Source organism: Leptonychotes weddellii, chromosome 5, assembly GCF_054177405.1.
Source record: "Leptonychotes weddellii isolate Sample4059 chromosome 5, ASM5417740v2, whole genome shotgun sequence".
Classification (NCBI taxonomy): domain Eukaryota; kingdom Metazoa; phylum Chordata; class Mammalia; order Carnivora; family Phocidae; genus Leptonychotes; species Leptonychotes weddellii.
Window position 1 is genome coordinate 24293360 of NC_138373.1, and position 19513 is coordinate 24312872.

Below are 19513 nucleotides of genomic sequence, written 5' to 3' on the forward strand. Positions count from 1 at the left end.
GGCGCCCCTCAACATCTAGTTTTAAAAGAGTTTCCGGGGCGCCTGAGTGGCTCAGTCGCTTAGGCGTCTGCCTTCGGCTCAGGTCATGATCCCAGAGTCCTGGGATCAAGCCCCGCATCGGGCTCCCTGCTCTGTGGGAAGCCTGCTTCTCCCTCTCCCACTTCCCCGCTTGTGTTCCCTCTCTCTCTGTGTCTCTCTGTCGAATGAATAAATAAAATCTTTAAAAAAAAAAAAAAAAGAAGAGTTTCCTAGCAATTTAAAGGAAGTCATCTTAACTGGTCATGAAATGCCACTGGAAGAGAATCATGGGCAGCTGGGGGAGCGGGGAATCCCAACTTGGTCTGACCCTGAACGGTTTTCAGCTACGGTTCAGAAACAGATGAGACTCATAAAAAAAATTGAATTTAATTGTAAAAAACCTGAGACTCATTCCAACATAAATGGATCAGAAGCCCACGCCTCTGCAAGTATGGCTCTATTTCCTCGCCAAGCTTCCTCTTTGGAATTTTCAGGCCCTTATTACCACAAGCTGTTTTATTTGTGCTTTTATGCATTTTTGCAGAAGGCTGCAGGCAAGATTTTTATGGGATGGGTTCTGTAGTTCCTTTGAGTTAAACTCTGTGCTACTTCGACCACTCCAGGCACCCCAGGGCCTTAGCACTTGCGGTTGTCTCTACCTAATACTTCCTTCCTAGTCCTTTCACGGCCAGCTTCGCCATGCAGATCACAGGTCAAATGTTACCCACTCCGAAAGGCTGTCCCTGGATATCCCTCCATCATAGCTTGTACCCCAACCCAAGTTCCTCCCAGTTTGTGTCTCCGTGGCATTTACTACTACCCAAAATTGTTTTGGTCATTCCTAGTGTAAGTTCCATGAGCACATGCACCTCATCTACCTCGTTCACGGCTGCATTCCCAGTATCTAGAACATAGTCGATGCTCCATTCACAAAAGACTGACTAAATGAATAAGAAACGCTCGTGGCAAGAACAGGCGATCAAATCCCGTGTTTTTAAAGACCACTCTGAAGTTCTCCGTACTGGGAAAAATAAATAAAACGCTCTCCAAAGAGGAGGGCGCCCCCAGTCAAGTAGCCACCTAAGAGGCCAATAAAAGGTAGACTGAGATTCTCAGAGAGGAAAGGGAAAAGCCCCATAAAACGTTGATTACTACCCTTCCCGGTCATCTAGACCCATTTTCCAGGAGTTGGCAACCTCCCCCGAGGGCATGAATCCCACAATTAAGGTAAGGGGACACTTAAGTAGAACCTCCACTCTGTGATTGTCCAGCTCTCCTGGGGCAGTTTAAAATGAGGGAGTGAAGCTTCCAAGCCAACCTCTATCATCACACACCCTCCAGCCAGAATGGATGAGCACAGAGAAACACAGGGTCGGATGGAAAGAGGCAAACACGCACGCCAAAGCCAGCAAGCTCCTCTCCAGGTAACTGGAGTTGAACCTCCCAACGGTCTCATTAAGCTTCTCCAAGGCAATCCCGGTAAGCCAACGAGTTCAAAGGCCTCAAATCTCATGGGAAAATGCAAGGACCCGGGCAAGTCTCGCCCCAGATTGTTCTCCAGATTCCTACACACCAATGACTGTGTGACTTCAACACCCGAGGGACATGGGGCGATGTCTGGAGGCATCCATATTGGCACAACACGGAGAGGGGCCACTGGAGCCCAGCAGGCAGAGGCCAAGGATACCGCTCCACAGCCCACAGGGCACGAGAGAATCTTCTGGCCCCAAATGTCCAAGTGCTGAGGTTGACAAACTGCGCTTCACACCTACCACCCACTGTCCCTAAACAGGCTTTCTCAAAGCCCCGCCCCAATCCTCAGCCTTCAAGAGGTAAGGACAGGTTCCATACATCCATCAGAAGAGACGCTGTCCCAGTTTCCACGCCAGGCTGGGGGAAGCCCTCGCCTCAGGATGGTCAACCCCTTGTCATTATTCCAATCCCTTTTATGAGCACTCTGTTTTTTGCAAAAGGTTCAGGCAAGTCTGGATGGGCTGGAGTTTTACTAACCATTAAGATAGGATAATAAAAGTTAGACCTCATCCCACCAGAAAAATCTAGAGCCAACAGACACACAAGACGCTTCAAATTCCTGGGGCAGCCGTGATTAGTTTCTCTGCACCCCCCCCACCTACCCCCACCAGCCAACATGACCTTGATGGAGCCAGCGGTCTTTGCACCAGCAAACTAAGGAGTCAGAGGGGCCCCAGGCACTTCACCAGAAGCTTAGGCTTCGAGGCAGGGGATGTCCCCGCAGCTAACTGGCCACAGGTGCCAGGCGAGTGCCCTCAATGAAGGAAGCAGCCCAGGTGAGAAAGCACAATGGAAAAAAAGCGACCAGCACTGGGCTCTAGAATTGAAGCCACAACGAGGAGGGGAAATCGCAGCAAACGGGAGCCCGCAGGCCTGTTCTGGGGAGGGCAGCCCCGGTTGATCATGGCCACATACAAATGCAGGCCCCCCCTGCTCTCAGATCTTCTGATTCTTCACAAGTCAGAAATCCACATTTTCCTGTGAACTCTTTCAAAAATCAGCCAATCGTAGTGATGACGGTAATCCATAACCGAAATAAAGCCAAACCAGCACACTGGTAGACTAGATCTTGACCTCTCACACTCAAATTCAAACGCTGAGCAGAGCCTACTCTGTCTGAGGCACTGGGTCCTGGCAGAGGAGGGAGGGCCAAGGTTCAGCGCTGACCCTTGCAAGGGAGACTCTAAGCCGTCAAGCAGGGAAGCCAGAGGGCTGGATCTCCCTGGGCATCCATTCCAGACAGGTCAGTGACTATTCTGTCCTTAGAGACCTCTGGAGAGAGGCTGCAGCCCAGCTCAAAAGCCATTCCAGTGCTTCATGTCATTTATTCCTTCCAGAAATATTTACTGGGCACCTACTAGGTCCCAGGCACCATTCTATGTGCTAGGACTGTGGCCATAAATAAACACAAGCCAAAAAAAAAACAAAACACACACTGCTCCTGTGAAGTTGACCTGTTGGTGGGAGTTTATAGAGAATAAACAAAATAAGTAAAATATCTGATGTATTAGATTGGTTGGGGGGGAAGGGTAGAGGAGGGAGTGCAGGGAAGGACTGGGGGCAAAAGGAAGTGGCAGGGAGTCAGAGAAAAACTGCCTATGTGACATCTGAGCAAATATTTGAAGGTAAAGGAGCCTTCCACGCAAGTGCAAAGGCCCTGAGGCAGTCAAGTAACCAGTCTGGCAGGAGTGAAGTGAGACAGAAAATAGCAGATGAGGAGCTCAGAGAGGCGATGGGGCCAGATTCCCCCGACTCTTGCAGGCCTAACCCTTTTGGATTCTATCTGAGCGAAGTCTGGACTCAATGCAGGATTTCAAACAGAAGGGGGGACCCGACCTGACCCGTGTCTTGAACAGGCCCCCAATGGCTGCTGGGTTGAGATGAGACTCTAGGGGTCCAGGATGGAAACAGGGAGAGCAGTACGGAGGGAATGTTCAAATCCTTGAGTGAGCCGATCCACAGTGGTGGCTCTGGCCAGAATAGTAGGGGGGCGGAGGTGGGGGGAGGCTGTGAGAAGCTGGCAGATTTGGAAACATTTTGAAGAAAAAGGCAACAGGATGTGCTGACAGCTGAGATGTGGAATGGAAGGGTAGGGAGGGTCAAGGATGCTGCAGGTTTGGGGCCTGGGCCTCCGAGAACAGGGCTGGTATTAACTAACATCAGGAGGGTCCGAAGTTCTGCTTGGGACAGGCTAGGTTGGAACACTCCCCCCTTCTCCGGTTGGAAAGGTGAGTCCACCACCACATTCAAAAGGCAAGTCACCTCCAAAAGTATCACCAATGGAGCCGGTCCAGCTGGGGAAAGGAGAATAGGGCAAAGCCATAAGGCAACCCGGGAACCCCGAATTAGCTGTTGCCCTGCCCTGTCCTCTCAAAGGTTCCCCCTTTCTCCTCCCCAAGCCATTTACTTTATTACCTTGGTCCCATCATGCTGCCACTCCGGGCCTTGGATTCCTGCATTCATGCAGGAAGTGGGGTGAGGGGAAGACCCCATTAGTTCCAGGGTCCCTTTTAGCTCTAACCATCCAAAGGAAGGGAGAGGGGGAGACTGGAAAGAGGGGTGAACAAAAAGGGGAAGAAGACGGGAAGGTGGAGGGAAGCAAAGGGATGAGTCTGAAAACCAACAGGAAACTTGGCGGGGGTTGGGGGGGTAGGGGAGTTGGGGGTGGAATTATATTCTTCAAAGACTGTTGTGAAGCCAGGAGGAGCTATTAAGGGACAAATTACACTGACGCCAAGGCCAGATCTTACCCCAGGGGGAATTTCTAATAGCTTCTAAAATATTCCTGTTCTCCCACCCCTTGACTGCCGATTCAAATATTCAGAGATTTACTGAATTCTCGGAGGCAAATAGCAGCTCAGGGGTGATATACTAGCAGGATTCCATGAACGGCAACACGGACCTGCTACTTCCGTTCACCACCAGCCACAGCAGGGGCAGCAGCAAAAACTAACTAGGGAATTCCAAGCGGAGTCGACCGCTTACAATTACTGAGCGCTAAGTGTATACCAAGCAGCAATATTCTACGCACCTGCGAAGGATTCGCTCATTTGTTCCTACATCACTGCTCTTTGCTTCGTACTGTGTTATCACCCCCATTTTCCACATAGGGAAACTGAGGCATGCAGAGACGTAACTCTCCTGAGCTGCAGAGCCAGGATTTGAAGCCAGGGGATGCAGGCACTCTGCTCTGAGGCACTGCACTACTTACTAATATTTTTTCTCCACTTTTTGACATGTTTGCAATTTTTCTACACTGGGTCTGCAACGTAATAAATAATTTTTAAAACTTAACCCCCAGGCCTGGGATCGAGTCCCGCACCGGGCTCCCTGCTCAGCGAGGAGCCTGCCTCTCTCTCTCCCTCTGCCTGCTGCCCCCCCCGCTTGTGCGCTCTCTCTCTGACAAATAAATAAATAAAAAACTTAACCCCCAGGGAGAGGCCCAGGCCCATTCTCCCAACCATCATATAAACACCAGCCACAAAACAGCCCCCTCCTGCCAGCAATGATGGAAAAAAACAAGCCAAGTGTTGGTGAACTCGGCCCCTGTTTGGGTAATGAAGTTCCTCTCTTCTCATCCCAGAACATCTGCCTGGGTGAAGGTGGTTAAGTCACTGGAACCCTCATCATGGGCCATTTCCACGTTCTGGTTTTTCTGGACATTTCCTGAAGCTCAGAGGCAGGCACTGGCCCAGGAACAAAGCTCTGATAAGAGTCTCACGTGGGCCAGTCCCTTTAAATTCTGAACACACGACCTTGGTCAGGGAGAAGCCTGGCATATTGGGGCAGGGGGGGAGGGGTGAAGCCCAATCCCTTCCCCACCAAATGAAGAAAAAGTGAGTCCAAAGGAAGGACAAGCAACTGGAAACCTACAACTTCATCTTCAGAAAGAATGATTTAAAAAGCATTGTTTAACTCTGTTCAGGGCACAGGCTGAGCCTCTTACATAGATGATCTCACTTACTCTTCAAACAACCATAACCATAAAAAGCCCCAAAAGTTGGGTGTTTTGTGGGTTTTTTTGGTTTTTGTTTTGTTTTGTTTTGCATCCTGCCCCCATTTTACAGATGAGGAACCTGAGCACAGAACGTTCTTGGCCCAGGTCACACAGTTTAACTGGCTAGGAGGCTGGCCTTGAGTATGCCATCCTAGAAAACACAGAAGCTACCTTCTTTCTGTTCCATTTGGTTTCTCCTGCTGCCTGGAAGTTCTCCGGCCAGTTCTCCAACTCTGGTTCCAGGCTCCAAATCCCCCCTCCCCCCCCCCAAAACTGGGGCATCCAGGAATCCAGAAGGAGAAGAGACAGAGGAAAGTCTGCAAGGTCAAAGACAGGGTGAAGAGGGAGGGTCTGGCCGTGAAGACCAGCCATTGCCTTCCCCAAGCAAAACCACCACCTGATCATTTCTGTAGCAAAAAGTCCAAAGCGGAAAACACACAACTGGTTTTCCTGGGTGAGCTTCTTAAGCGAAATCAACGTACAGCACCCCCAAACACACTGTGCTTTGGAAAACCTCGTTAATCATGGACTGACAGCAGTCATCAATAAAGCACATCCTGATGCAAAATCTAATTTATGGTGGCCTATTTTTCCCCCTGTGTAACCTAGGAGAAGGAAATAAACAAGGAAACACTCCAAAATTCACAGCAACACTAGATCAGATCCCCCTCTGGGTCTGTGCAGAAATAATCTTGGTGCTGTTACTTACACCTGGTATAGGGAGCAGGGACTCCACAGGTTTTTCCAGAGCCCTACTTTGCAAATGCTCTGTTCTCCAATCCCCCCCCCAAACCTGAATGCAAAAGCATCTCTCTGATTTTCAGCCCAAGAATAAATCTCTGATCCCACTGGCCTGAAAATTGGAGACATACTGAGGTGTATTTGGTTGATACCCCCCAAAATAAAGCCTTCCCCTGGGGCCCTCAGAGATGACTTTTTCAACACTCCAAAGGCATTTTGCAAGGAAAGGGCCATAAAACAGGACAAGGAGGTATTTTTGGATGCTAATCACCAGCTCCAAAGAGCCAAAGCTGTTTTTCTCTCCTGAGTCCTACACAAAAGGGGGAAAAAACTATCATGTCCAGATTTGCCTATTGTGTTTACCAGTAATCAAGATAGTGTGACACTGACGTGCCCTCCTGGAACAAAGGGGTAAATCGCATTACAGGGAAGCTAAAGCCCAAGACAGTGGGGATTAAACCACCGAAAGTGGATTCGGGAGCCGGGACCATGCGCAGCACTGAACACGCAGAGGAAAACTTGCCAGGGTAAAAGCCACGTGCATCCCCAACAGAGAGGAGCCTCACATTACAGAGGTGGGATGACAAAGGTACCAGGGTCTGGGGCATCCTGGGTGGGGGGAACCCCAAAACCTACCCAAGGGTCAGGTGAGACATGGCAGCGGTGAGCAGCCCTACGTTCTTCCCCGCCTGTTCCCCAAATTCCCCTATAGTAATTAAGGAGGCAGACAGAAAGTAAAAAATGGCAAAAAAAAAAAAAAAAAAAAAATGTAACCACAGGAGAGTCATGTTGATGCAGCACAACCGCGAAGGGGGCAAACATCCCTTCCCACAGCCCCGAGCCTCTTCCCAACTCAGACCTTTGGGAAGGGGGCGTTCTTTGTGAAAAGGGGGTACCCCAACCCACAAAGGAGATAGGAGAACTTAATCCAGGAGACAACCCCCTGTGCTGCCCGTCCCCCCATCCCTGGCGTCCCCTTCCGCGGAAGGTTATTTTTAATTGCAGGGGGCAGCCTCAAAGCAGGAAGCCCTCTCCCCCAGGCTCTGGCCCCCCACGTCTCCCCTAAAGCCCGGGACCCGGGCACATGCAAAGCCCCCGCCCTGCTTCCCGGGAACTGAGCCGCCCAAGTTTCCACCCCCCCCCCAAAATCAGCGGCAGCCGCGAAGGGCCGGGCGCGGACCCCCACCTCCCACCCCGCACCCCCGCACTGGCTGCAGAGCCGGGCAATGCGGCTCCGCGCGGCCGCGGGTGCCCTAAGGACTGCGGGCCGGGCCCTTCCCGCCGGGTGCTTCCCCTCGCCGGCCGGGCTCCCAGCCGGCGGCTGCCCCCTCCCGGCGGCCCCACGCAGCCCAGGCGGCCGCCGAGTACGTACCCAGAAGGGGTCGGAGCCATCGGCGCTGCAGAAGCCGCGGAGCGCCATGCGGCGGGCGGGCGGGCGGGCGGACGGGCCCGGCGGCTGGCGGCTGCTGGCGGCGGCGGCGGCGGCGGCGGCGGGAGGGCGGGAGGCGGTGGCGGAGGGGGCCGGGGCCCGGGCCGCAACGCCGCCTGGTTGGCCGGCGCGTCACGGGGATGCGGCGCCCCGCCCCGCCCCGCCCCGGCGCCCCGCTCCGGCGCCCGGCTCCCCTCCTGCCCGGGGGCGCGGGCGCGCGGGGAGGTTGCGCTGCACCCCACTGCGCCCTGCCCGCCGCCCCCCTCCTCCGGCCCTACAGCCCGGCGGGGGCCCGGGCGGAGGCGCGTACCCTCCGGGAGCGGCGGCACCCTGCCACCCGTTTTCCAGTCCCGCGGTGGCGGCGACGACAGCAACAGTAATAGTAACACCAGGAGAAACCCGGTACTGAGCCCTGGGCCAGCGAGAGTGCCAGACGGCTTAGCTGCGTCCTCACTGGATCCTCGCTAGCGGCACGGAGCTTGAGTGGCTTCTCCAGGGCCACCGGGCCAACGCAGCCCGCTGACGCCCAGAGCTGACACGGAGGCAGTAGGAGGTGGATACCCTTCGGAGTCAACCCTTCACAGATGGAGAAACTGAGGCCCAGAGAGGTGAAGTGGCTTGCCCAGGGTCACACAGCTGCCAATAGCAGAAGTGGGATTTGGAACCCATGACCCATCTGACGCCAGAGCACTCAAGGCCCCCAAAACTCCAGTCTCCATCCCAAACAGTGATCGCCCCCACGTGTGTACAAAGCACCTTGGCATTTTCTTTTTTTTTTTTTTAAGATTGTATTTATTTATTTGAGAGAGAGAGAATGAGAGACAGAGAGCATGAGAGGGAGGAGGGTCAGAGGGAGAAGCAGACTCCCTGCTGAGCAGGGAGCCCGATGCGGGACTCGATCCCGGGACTCCAGGATCATGACCTGAGCCGAAGGCAGTCGCTTAACCAACTGAGCCACCCAGGCGCTCCAGCACCTTGGCATTTTCTCCATCTTTGAGCAGCACTCAACAAACAGGCAGGTTACTGATCATCACCTTAGAGGTAAAGAAACTGAGGCCTGGAGACATACAGACCTTTCTCAACTCATGTGGGGGTTACATGGGATAAACCCATGGAAGCTGAAAATATCCTAGGTTGAAAATGCATTTGATGTACCTAAACTACCAAACATCATGGTTTAGCTTAGGCTACTTTAAATGGACTCAGAACACGTACATTAGCCTACAGTTGGCAAAATCATCTAACACAAAGCCTTCATAATAAAGTGTCGAATACGTCCTGTAATTTACTGAATACCATACTGAAAGTGAAAGAATATTTGTCCGTGTACCAGTTTATAGGTGCTCTTGATTGTGTGACTGACTGGGGGCTGCATACGGTGAGAAAGTATCATAGGGCGTCTCACTGGCCTGGGACAACATCCCGATGCAAAAATCGAAGTCCAGTCTCTACAGAATGTGTACAGCTTTCACACCATCGTGAAATCGAAAAATCATAAGTCAAACCGTCATTTAAGTCTGGGACCGTCTGCAGGCATAATTAACAGGCATTTAGAGTCATGGAGCTTCCTAAGGCCGTGTTCTTAGCAATGAACGTGAATTAACTTAAATACAACAACCCCATGAGGTTAGTATTATTATTATCCCCATTTTGCGGTTGAGGAGACTGAGCCCCAAAGAGGCAGAGTAACTTGTCAGGGATTATGTAGACAGTAGGTGGCTAAATCACACTTTGAACTCGGGCAGCCTGGTTGGGAAGAGAGGAATCTGTAACACTGACCATTTTGCCATATCGCCTCAGAACCGGTTAATGTCCAGGCAGTCAGTGACACAGGAGCTGGGCTGGGGCCTGGGGGTTTTCACTGTGGATACTTGCAACACCTTTCTCCCCTCCACTCCTTAATCCCCTGCCAGATGTATAGTTTCCATCACTCACACACACACACACACACACACATCAGGGGCACCAAAGAAAACAAAAAGAGTGATTGAATATGAGACCCCCACAGGACCTAGGGAGGGAGATAGGATTGGTTTCTATGATTTTTTTTTAAAGATCGATTTATTTATTTTAGAGTGGGTGAGAGAGAGCATGAGCGGGAGGGGCAGGTGGAGAGGGAGAGAGAGAATCGCAAGCAGACTCCCTGCTGAGCCCGACACGGGGCTCGGTTTCATGACCATAAGATCACCACCTGAGCCAAAACCAAGAGTCCGACGCTTAACCGACTGCACCACCCAGGCACCCCTCTGTGATTTTTTTTTAATTGGCCCAGGTTCCTCTGAGAGTGAGTTTTTAAGGGATAAGTACTTTGAAGTGATAATGCTCCTTGGGTAGTTGCTTTGAGATTTAACATTCAACAAATACATTGAATATCTATTATAGGCCAGGTCTTGCTAGGAACGAGAGAAAGCTGCTGTTCCTATGGAGCGGAAAGTGTTAGGGTTGTTTTTATTGTTGTTGGTGGGTTTTTTTTAAGTAATCTTTACGCCCACCGTGAGGCTTGAACTCAAGGCCCCAAGATCAAGAGTCGGACGCTCCACTGACTGAGCCAGCCAGGTGCCCCAAAGTGTTGAGGTTTTTTTTAAGTATTTTTTTTAATGGTAGGGGAACAGGTTAATTAAATTATCACATGAAGAAAGGCCATTTACAGCTGTGGTAGAAGCTAGGAAGAAAAGTGGGAGAGAGCCAACAAGCGTCCTGGCTTGCTGGCAGTGGAGGTCAAGGAAGGCTTCTGGGAGGATGGAACTTTTGAGCTGAGATACAAGTGATGAGTCGGGTCTTGGGCCTGCAGAAAACAGAACAGGACAGAGCAAGTCCTCAGAAGAACCGAAAGATGCTCTGGGTGGCAGGAATCCAGAGACAGAAGCAGAAGGGACCCATCCGGGGCAAGAGGCATCAGAAGGGGCCAGAACTTGTAGGATCTTGTTGGCCGAGGGAGGGGTTTTAGCTCGGCCCTGAGAGCCATGGGGAGCCACCGGTAGGTTTTCAGCAGGGCAAGACAGGGCCAGCTATGTTCCGTTTTCATCCACACATTTTGTTCATTCTTTCAACAAATAATGATTGAGCAAACATATGAGAAGGTTCTTAACATCATTAGTCACCAGCGGAATGCAAATAAAACCCCAGCCATGACAACCTACTGGAGTGACTAAATTGAAAATACAGAGTTTCCGCCAAGACGCAGAAGTAGGAAAACTCTCCTACTCCGTTAGCGGGAGTGTAAATTGGTTCAACCACTTTGGAAAACTGCTAGGTACTTTCTGCCAAAGCTAAACACACGACTACATGGTGACACAGCAACTTCGCTCCTTCCTGGGGCGGGGCGGGGGTGGGGGGGAGCAGCACTGATGTGCATCAAAAAACATCTATGAGAAATGTCCATAAGTTTTATTCATATAGCTAAAAACTAGAAGTAATGGGAATGGCCCATCAGTAGTCAAAAAAGATTAAAATTGTGGCACGTGCACCCAGTAGATCACTACACAGCCAAAGCATTTTTTTTTAAAGAATCACGGGCACCTGGGTGGCTCAGTTGGTTAAGCATCTGCCTTTGGCTCAGGTCATGATCCCAGGGTTCTGGGATCGAGCCCCACATCGGGCTCCATGCTCAGTGGGGAGTCTGTTTCTCCCTCTCCCTCTGCTGCTTCCCCTGCTTGTGCTCTCTCTCTCTCTCTCAAAAAAAAAAAGGAAAAAAAAAGAATCAGGGGCACCTGGGTGGCTCAGTTGGTTAAGCATCGGATTTGTGATTTTGGCTCAGGCCGTGATCTCAGGGTCATGAAATCGAGCCCCACGTCACATCCCATGCTCAGCTGGGAGTCTGCTAGAGAGTCTCTCTCTCTCAAAAAAAAAAAAAAAAATCAAACTACTAACACATGTAACAATATGAAAGACTGGAATGTCACCGAACATAGTAAGGAACAAATGAAGCCAGACACAAACGAGTACATTTTTTCAGGATGCCATGTGTAAGAACTTCAAGCACAGGCATAACTACTAGACGTTGATCTGAGTTAGAACAATGGGTATGTTGGAGGTGATATTCATTAGGAGTGGATACAAGAGAACCTGCTAGGGAGCTGGAAATGTCCCATAACTGGATCTGGTGGTAGTTACATGGTTTATACACACACACACACACACACACACATTTTAAATTCATTTAGCTGGAGGGCACCTGGGTGGCTCAGTCTGTTAAACATCTGTTTTCGGCCCAGGTCATGATCCCAGGGTCCTGGGATGGAGCCCTGAGTCAGGCTCCCTGCTCTGCAGGGAGTCTGCTTCTCCCTCTCCCTCAGCCCCTCTCCCCTGCTTGTGCTCTCTCTCTCTCTTTTTCTCAAATAAATAAATAAAATCTTTAAAAAAAAGTAAATAAAAAATAAAATAAAATTCATTGAGCTGGACATTCCAGGTGGTTGTACTTGGCTCTATAAGAGATACACCTTTTACATAAACATTTAAACCAGAAAATAAATAAATGAGTGTACCATTTTCCAGGAACAGAAACTGAGGGTTAAGTGACATGATGTAACCTGCAGGGTCCCATAGCTGGGATGTGGCCAAGAGAGGCCCAGCCCTCCCCGGCTCCCCGAGCTCCTCCCACCACCGCAGTGGACCCCAAAGTCCCTCCCTTCTTCTCTCCTTCCCCTTCCTCCCCATCTTAGGCTCCCGGCTCCCGTACAATGAGAAACACCCGAGACCCAGCGGCTCTGGGCCCTGGGCCAAATCCACCTGACTGACAACTAACAAAATAGCTGTTGATGAAAATGCAGGATCTAGATTTTAGGCACCGGCCGCCCGGGTAGACCGTGATTGAATGAATCCAGCAGACCGAGCAGACAAGAAGGCTAGGGAGATCCTTTTGGGTTCTCCCTGAATCCTAGCAACCTGTTCCTGTTTACTTATCACTATTTGCAGTCATCTAATTATTTGCTCCATAGAGGCTTCCTCATGCACAGTCCTGGAAGGTACTAGCTACTGCCATCCCTCACGTGAACTGCTACACCAGCCTCCTAACTGGTGCCCTGCGCCTGTCCCTCCCCACTGCAATCAGAGCTCTACACAGCAGCCAGAGGGGACCTGAAAGCAAGAAAGGGGTCCTAAAGCAAGCCAGAGGGGTCCTAGCAAGAACGCTGCTCCCTGTCTAAAGCCTGCCACAGCCTCGCACCGTGCTTTGTACAAGACCGGACCAGATAGGAGGCAGCGATTCTGGGTATGCACCCACAAGATTCAAAAGCAGGGACTCCAACAGATATTTGCACCCCCATGTTCCTAGCAGCATTATTCAAGAGAGCGAAGAAATGCAAACGACCCCAAAGTGTCCACAGACAGATGAATAAACAATGTGGTAGATACACACAATGGAAAATGATTCAGCCTTAAAAAGGGAATTTCGAGGCGTGCTACAAGCTCCAAGCCTTGAAGACACTCTGCGAAGTGAGAGGGCGGTCAAAGATGGGCAAATACCGCGAGAGTTCACTTACGTGAGGTTCCCAGAGTAGTCAAGTTCATGGGGACAGAAAGGAGAATGGTGGTTGGCAGGGGCTGCAGGGAGGGGAGAGGTGGGGAGATCGTGTTTAATGGATGTGGAGTTCCAGTTCTCTGCAGAAGGAAAGCACTCTGGGGAGGGATGTGGTAAGAGAACATTCACAACATCACACATCACAACAGTGTGAATGTGCTTAACGCCACAGAACCATCCCCGTCAGAAATGCTCAAGACGGTGAATATTATATTATGTATATTTTTGCCACCATCAAAGAAATAAGAATAAAACAAGCCAGGTAGAGTGGCTAAAAAAAAAATCCGACAGGGCCCTCTGTGACCAGGCTCCTGTCCATCTCCACCGGTCATCTTGCCGCCCTTTGTCCTCAGTCCCCTGGGTGGCAGCCCCACAGAGGGCTTTCTATTCCTTGAACACACCAAGCTCATTCCCACCTCCAGACTTTATCCCTGCTGATCCCTCTGCCTGGAACACTCTTCCTCCAGATCTTCAAGTGGCCCGTGGTTCTCCTCACTCAGGTCTCAGCTCCAATGTCACCTCCTCAGAGAAACCTTCCCTAAAGAACTTAACCCTGAGTAGAGGCACCTGGGCATCCCAGGAGGCTCAGGTGGTGATCCCAGGGTCCTGGGATGGAGCCCTGCATCTGGCTCCTTGTTCAGTGGGGTGCCGCTCCCCCTGCTTGTGTGCTCTCTGTGTCAAATAAATAAAATCTTTAAAAAAAAAAAAAAAAACTTACCCTGAGTAACCCCATCCCCTCTAGCTCATCACCTGCTTTATTTTCTTCATAGCATTTAACACTCCCTGAAAATGTTTAATTGGCTCTTCTCTCCTTCTAGGATAAGGACATGACCTTGTTTCCCTTCAGGAACTCACCCAGCAAATATTTACTGAGCATCAGGCAGTGTCCTGGGCAGGAGCTGGGAAACTACTACCAGCCCTTTGTTTTTTTGTAAATAAAGTCTTAATTGGAATACAGTCCCATACATTGCTTTATGTACATTGCTTTGTTCATTTTTTAAAAAGATTTTATTTACCTATTTGTCAGAGAGAGGGAACACAAGCAGCGGAACAGCAGGCAGAAGGAGAAACAGGCTTCCCGCTGAGCAAGGAGCCTGATGCGGGGACTTGATCCCAGGACTCTGGGATCATGACCCGAGCCAAAGGCAGATGCTTAACTGACTGAGTCACCCAGGTGCCCCTGCCTTATGCATTTTTTTATGGCTGCTTCATCCCTACAAACTCAGAGCTGAGTAGTTGCAACAGAGATAGCCGACTTTGGGAAACAGCAGAGAACCCAGCAGAGTTGGAGTGGAAGGAGGGAGGGAGTGGGGAAATGAGGCCAGATCAGGTAGGGCCTCTCAGACCAAAGAGGGGGAGTAGGACTTGGCTTCTTCTTGGAGTGAGGCGGGAAGTCATGGGAGGGAACTGAGTGGAGGAGCAGTGTGACTTGGATTAGGTCTTAACAGGTCACTCTGGCTGCTGGGTGGAGAATAGGCTGAGGGTGGGCTTGGCAGCCAGAGTGGCAGTAGAAACAGGGTGTGATAAGATCAAAGCAAAACAGGTCGGTGAATAATGGGGCTAATATCAGCCTTGACTGCAAAGTGGACCCAGGGTCCTGTTTCCCTGAAACAACAAAGTGAATTTACTGTGGACTGTTGTGTTCAGAAAGCCCTTCATTATCTGAGGCTCTGTACCAATGTTGGAAATGAAGCAGCTTCTCCGTGTCCAGGTGACAGATCTTCGAGGAGAGAGAAAGGTATTTCCTTGGTACTGATAGAATTTCAAACTGTAAATTTTCTACAATGTTAGAAAGCAAAATTTCTCAGCAAGTAAGAAAGGAACGGTTGCTCAAAGAAGGAGGTCACTCTGGCATCTTAAAGGTGGCGTGTATCCTCGGGAGAAATACTGCCTCTTGTTACCTTTGCAATCAATTAGTTTTGTTGGGTCTGTTATCCCAGCCAGAAGAATGGCCAAGCTGAGATTTTCCACTCTCGGTCTAATTTTCGCTTGCCCAGAATTAAGGATCATTCACTGCATTCTGTTGTTTTGTCCCTTAAGTGTATTTCCACCTAGGATAGTCCTCCACTTTTTTTTTTTTAATAATATTTTGTTGCTGAAGAGAACAAGCCAATTATACCGAATGTCACACATTCCGGATTTCTCTTTCTGTTTCTTCCTTGGAGTGGTTTGATTTGTTCCTCTGTCTCTTACATACTCTGTGAACTTTGCTTTTTAAAACTGTTTTTATTTGTTTACTTAGAGCGTGTGGGTGTACGAGTGGGCGTGGGAGTTGGGGAGGGACAGACAGAGAGAGAGAATCTCAAGCAAATTCCCTGTTGAGTGTGGAGCCCGACTCGGGGCTCGATCTCACGACCCTGAGATCATGACCTGAGCCGAAATCAAGAGTTGGATGTTCAACCCATTGAGCCATCTGGGCGCCCCTATTGTGTGAACTTTGGATCTGAAAGCTTCACTGGATCCAGGTTAGTAAACACACTTTCTGAAATAGGTGCTACTTGGCAAGGACAGTTTTAAGAGGATCTGTCTTCCACATAGGCTTAGCACCCCTCTCCTAGCTAGTCAAGCAAGAGAAATGAAAATGGATGTCCACACAAAGACTTGTACTTGGATGGGCATTATTCATAATAGCCCCCAAACAGGAAACAAGCCAAATCTCCACCAACAGGTGAATGAGAGACAATTTGCAATATATCCATCCAGTGATAACTGCTCGGCAAGGAAAAGGAAGTACACCTTAGATCCCTCTCTGAATCATTGTGCTGAGTGAAAGGAACCAGCGAGAAGGGCCACCTGCTGTGCAGCCACAAAAAGCAGAACACTAATTGCCTGGAACCTAGGAAAGGAGGAACTGACTGCAAAGGAGCATGAGAGAACTTTCTGGAATAATGGACATTTCCTTTCTGTATCTTGAATACAGTGGAGATGACACAGACATATACATTTGTCAGAACTTATGTCAGTGGCTACTTGAAATGGGTGTGTTTTATTGTATATAAATTACATCTCGGTGGAGGAGAAAAAGGAAACCTGTTTAGGTCTCGGTTTCTGTGTGTTCTCTCTCCTAAAACTAATATCCCTGAGAAAGTGTCCGAGGTCCAAGGTGTTCCTTCCTTTTACAATTGTTCTTCCTCCATCTTACAAAACTAAGGCAATACTTCTTACTCATTTCAGAACTTACTGAGAACTTGGTAGTGCTGCAATATAAAAACCTGAATGCCAAACAAAGGCATTGTGTGAAATCATAGTATGTGGCTAGGAAAGAGAATGATCCCAAGGACCAGATGACAAATCCTTTTGCAATTCAGGTGGTTTCCTGTTTGCTTTCAATCCCCATGGAGTAAGCATGGCTTGTTGAGTGATAGGTGACTATAAATAATTCTGTTTTTTAAAGATTTTATTTATTTTAGAGAGAGAGAGAGCACAAGCAGGGAGAGGGGCAAAGGGAAAGGGAGAGATCTCAAGCAGACTCTGCATTGAGCGTGGAGCTGGATGTGGGACTTGATCCCACAACCCTGACATCATGACCTGAGCTGAAACCAAGAGTCAGACACTCAACTGACTGAGCCACCCAGGTGCCACTACAAATAATTTCTGACAATGAATTATAATGTGATATGTGGCAAATTACATAGGAGTTCAAATAGTGTGACCTTGAGTCACTTAGCAATGACAAAATTTCCATTCTGGTCTCTATAAAAACAAAACATTGGACTAGCACTTATTCTAAACTCTGTCCCATTCCAGCCATGAGTAATATGCATCCACAGGTAGATGAACCTGAAAAAAATACACATAAAAATAGCCAGCCCCATTCTTCTCATTAAAAGACTTATTTAGAATGAAACATTTTATACCTTGTACATCTGAAACTAATATTACACTGTACGTTAACTAACGAATTTAAATTAAAACTTTTTTTAAAAGTATAAAACAAAACAAAAGAATAAAACACTTTTTTAAAAGATTTTATTTATTTATTTGACAGAGAGAGACATAGCGAGAGAGGGAACACAAGCAGGGGGAGTGGGAGAGGGAGAAGCAGGCTTCCCGCGGAGCAGGGAGCCTGATGTGGGGCTCGATCCCAGGACCCTGGGACCATGACCTGAGCCGAAGGCAGACGTTTAATGACTGAGCCACCCAGGTGCCCCAAGAATAAAACATTTTAATATATAACAATTACTCATCAAAATGTAGTATGGTTATATTGTTCTGACCAATTATATTCAGATAATAATTGTAGTGATAATTCAGAGAAAAATTTTAGCACTTACAGCCTTTAGGAACACAGGACAGTTTTCAAGATTAGACCCCTGGGGAAACAGGACTTTAAAAATAAATAAATAAATGTCACTACACATAAGCATTTTTGTTGCAGAGAAGTATGATCAGGGGATTAATAAAAAAAAAAAAAGGCTTTCGAGTATATTACCTTAAGATAGAAATCTGTGGGGGGAGATGAATGGAAATAGGAGTTCAAGGAGGGAAAAAAAGAGGGAAATAAAGTGTTCAACTGTTCAGAGCCTGTTCTTGTTTTTTCTTTTTTCCCCCTACGAAATTTTCCATTTGTTTTCATGATGTTGTGTGATTCTGCTTATGGATTTTTTTGTTTTGTTTTGCCTAGTTTTTATTTCATAATCATAAACTTCCCTCTGCAATCTACACTTGGAGGGGAGTAAGGAAAAGGGACCCAGGCAGCAATGGCGATCTCCTTGCTGCTCTTGTCCTGTCTGGACCCACGGCGCTCCGGGGCTCCCACAATATTCAGGCCCTCTTACACCTTGCCAGAGACACAACCTTGCCATCCAACCACTCAGTCTTGGCAGCGCCGGTGAAAAGCTGGGAACGCGCTTGTCGTCGGGTCCAGTATTTGCCGTGGACCGGATGCCAGGACCAGTGTGCTTCAGGATGAAATTCACATCCTCAAATTTCTCCCCATAGAGGGCCTTGCGGCCAAGGCCGTGGTGGCATGTGACGTCACCACCCTGACGCACAAATCCCGGAATAATCCTGCGAACGCTGGGCCTGCTAGAACCAAATCCTTCTGCCCCAGCACGCAGAGTACGAAAGTGTCCTGTGGTCTTTGGAACTTTGTCTGCAGACAGCTCTGAGGAGATGTGGTCCAAGGGCTGGCCATCAGGGGCTGCCTTGACCATGGCTGGGCGAGGCTGGTGGCAGCAGACCAGCCGCTTCTGCTCATGGATTTTTTTTTTTCTTTTTTGTCTTTTATGAATGATGGCAGGTATATTCAAAAGTGTGAAGTGGAGGGGCGCCTGGGTGGCTCAGTCGGTTCAACATCTGCCTTGAGCTCAGGTCATAATCCCAGGGTCCTGAGATCAAGTCCTGGGTGGGGCTCCTTGCTCAGTGGGGAACCTGCTTCTCCCTCAGCCTGCCGCTCCCCTGGCTTGTGCACTCCCTCCCTCCCTCCCTCTCTCTCTCTCTCTCAAATAAATGAATAAAAAGTCTTTTAAAAAATAAAATAAACTTATGATAAATTGTAGATGTTGACTTAAAAATGTGCAAGGGGCACATAGTTCTTAGAAGTTCTTTCAGGAGAAACACAAGGAAAATACTTGAAGATCACTAAATAAGACCTCGGTCCATCTGCTAAGCAGTACCCGTGTACCAGGCAAAATACTCAAAATCAAGACTGACAGGGTCCCTGCTCCCATGGAGCTAACATCTAGTAAGTAATAAACAAATAAAAACAAAGGAGAAAACAACCCAGTCTCAGGAATCGATACTTTGGGAAACATAATACAGGTGACCCTTGAAAAACACAGGGATTAGGGACGCCAACCCGTCCCCCACCCCTCACAGTTGAAAATTAGCCAATGACTTTTGATTCCCCAAAATCGTAACCACCAAGAACCTACTGTTGACAAGAAGCCTTACCAATAACATGAACAGTCGATTAACATAGATTCTGTATGTTATCTGTATTATATACTGTATTCTTACAATGAAGTAAGCTAGAGAAAAGAAAATGTTATTAAGAAAACTATAAGGAACAGAAAATACAACTATAGTACTGTACTGGATTTAAAGAAAAAAGTCTGCATAAAAGTGGACCTGCACGGGGCGCCTGGGTGGCTCAGTCGTTAAGCGTCTGCCTTCGGCTCAGGTCATGATCCCAGGGTCCTGGGATCGAGCCCCGCGTCGGGCTCCCTGCTCCGCGGGAAGCCTGCTTCTCCCTCTCCCACTCCCCCTGCTTGTGTTCCTGCTCTCGCTATCTCTCTCTCTGTCAAATAAATAAATAAAATCTTTAAAAAAAAAA

The 19513-nt window shown here is 48.9% G+C and overlaps 1 protein-coding gene across 1 annotated transcript in view; it reads right to left on the reverse strand.

Moving 5' to 3' along the window:
• The window catches only part of LOC145721581 (multidrug resistance-associated protein 1-like), a 46933-nt gene extending 39169 nt beyond the window's left edge, over positions 1 to 7764 (reverse strand). Inside the window, exon 1 of the mRNA XM_081819983.1 lies at positions 7662 to 7764. Within this exon, the coding sequence (XP_081676109.1) occupies positions 7662 to 7709 (48 nt within the window). The 5' untranslated portion in view covers positions 7710 to 7764. The remainder of the gene's footprint in view (positions 1 to 7661) is intronic.
• Positions 7765 to 19513: the final 11749 nt, after the last annotated feature.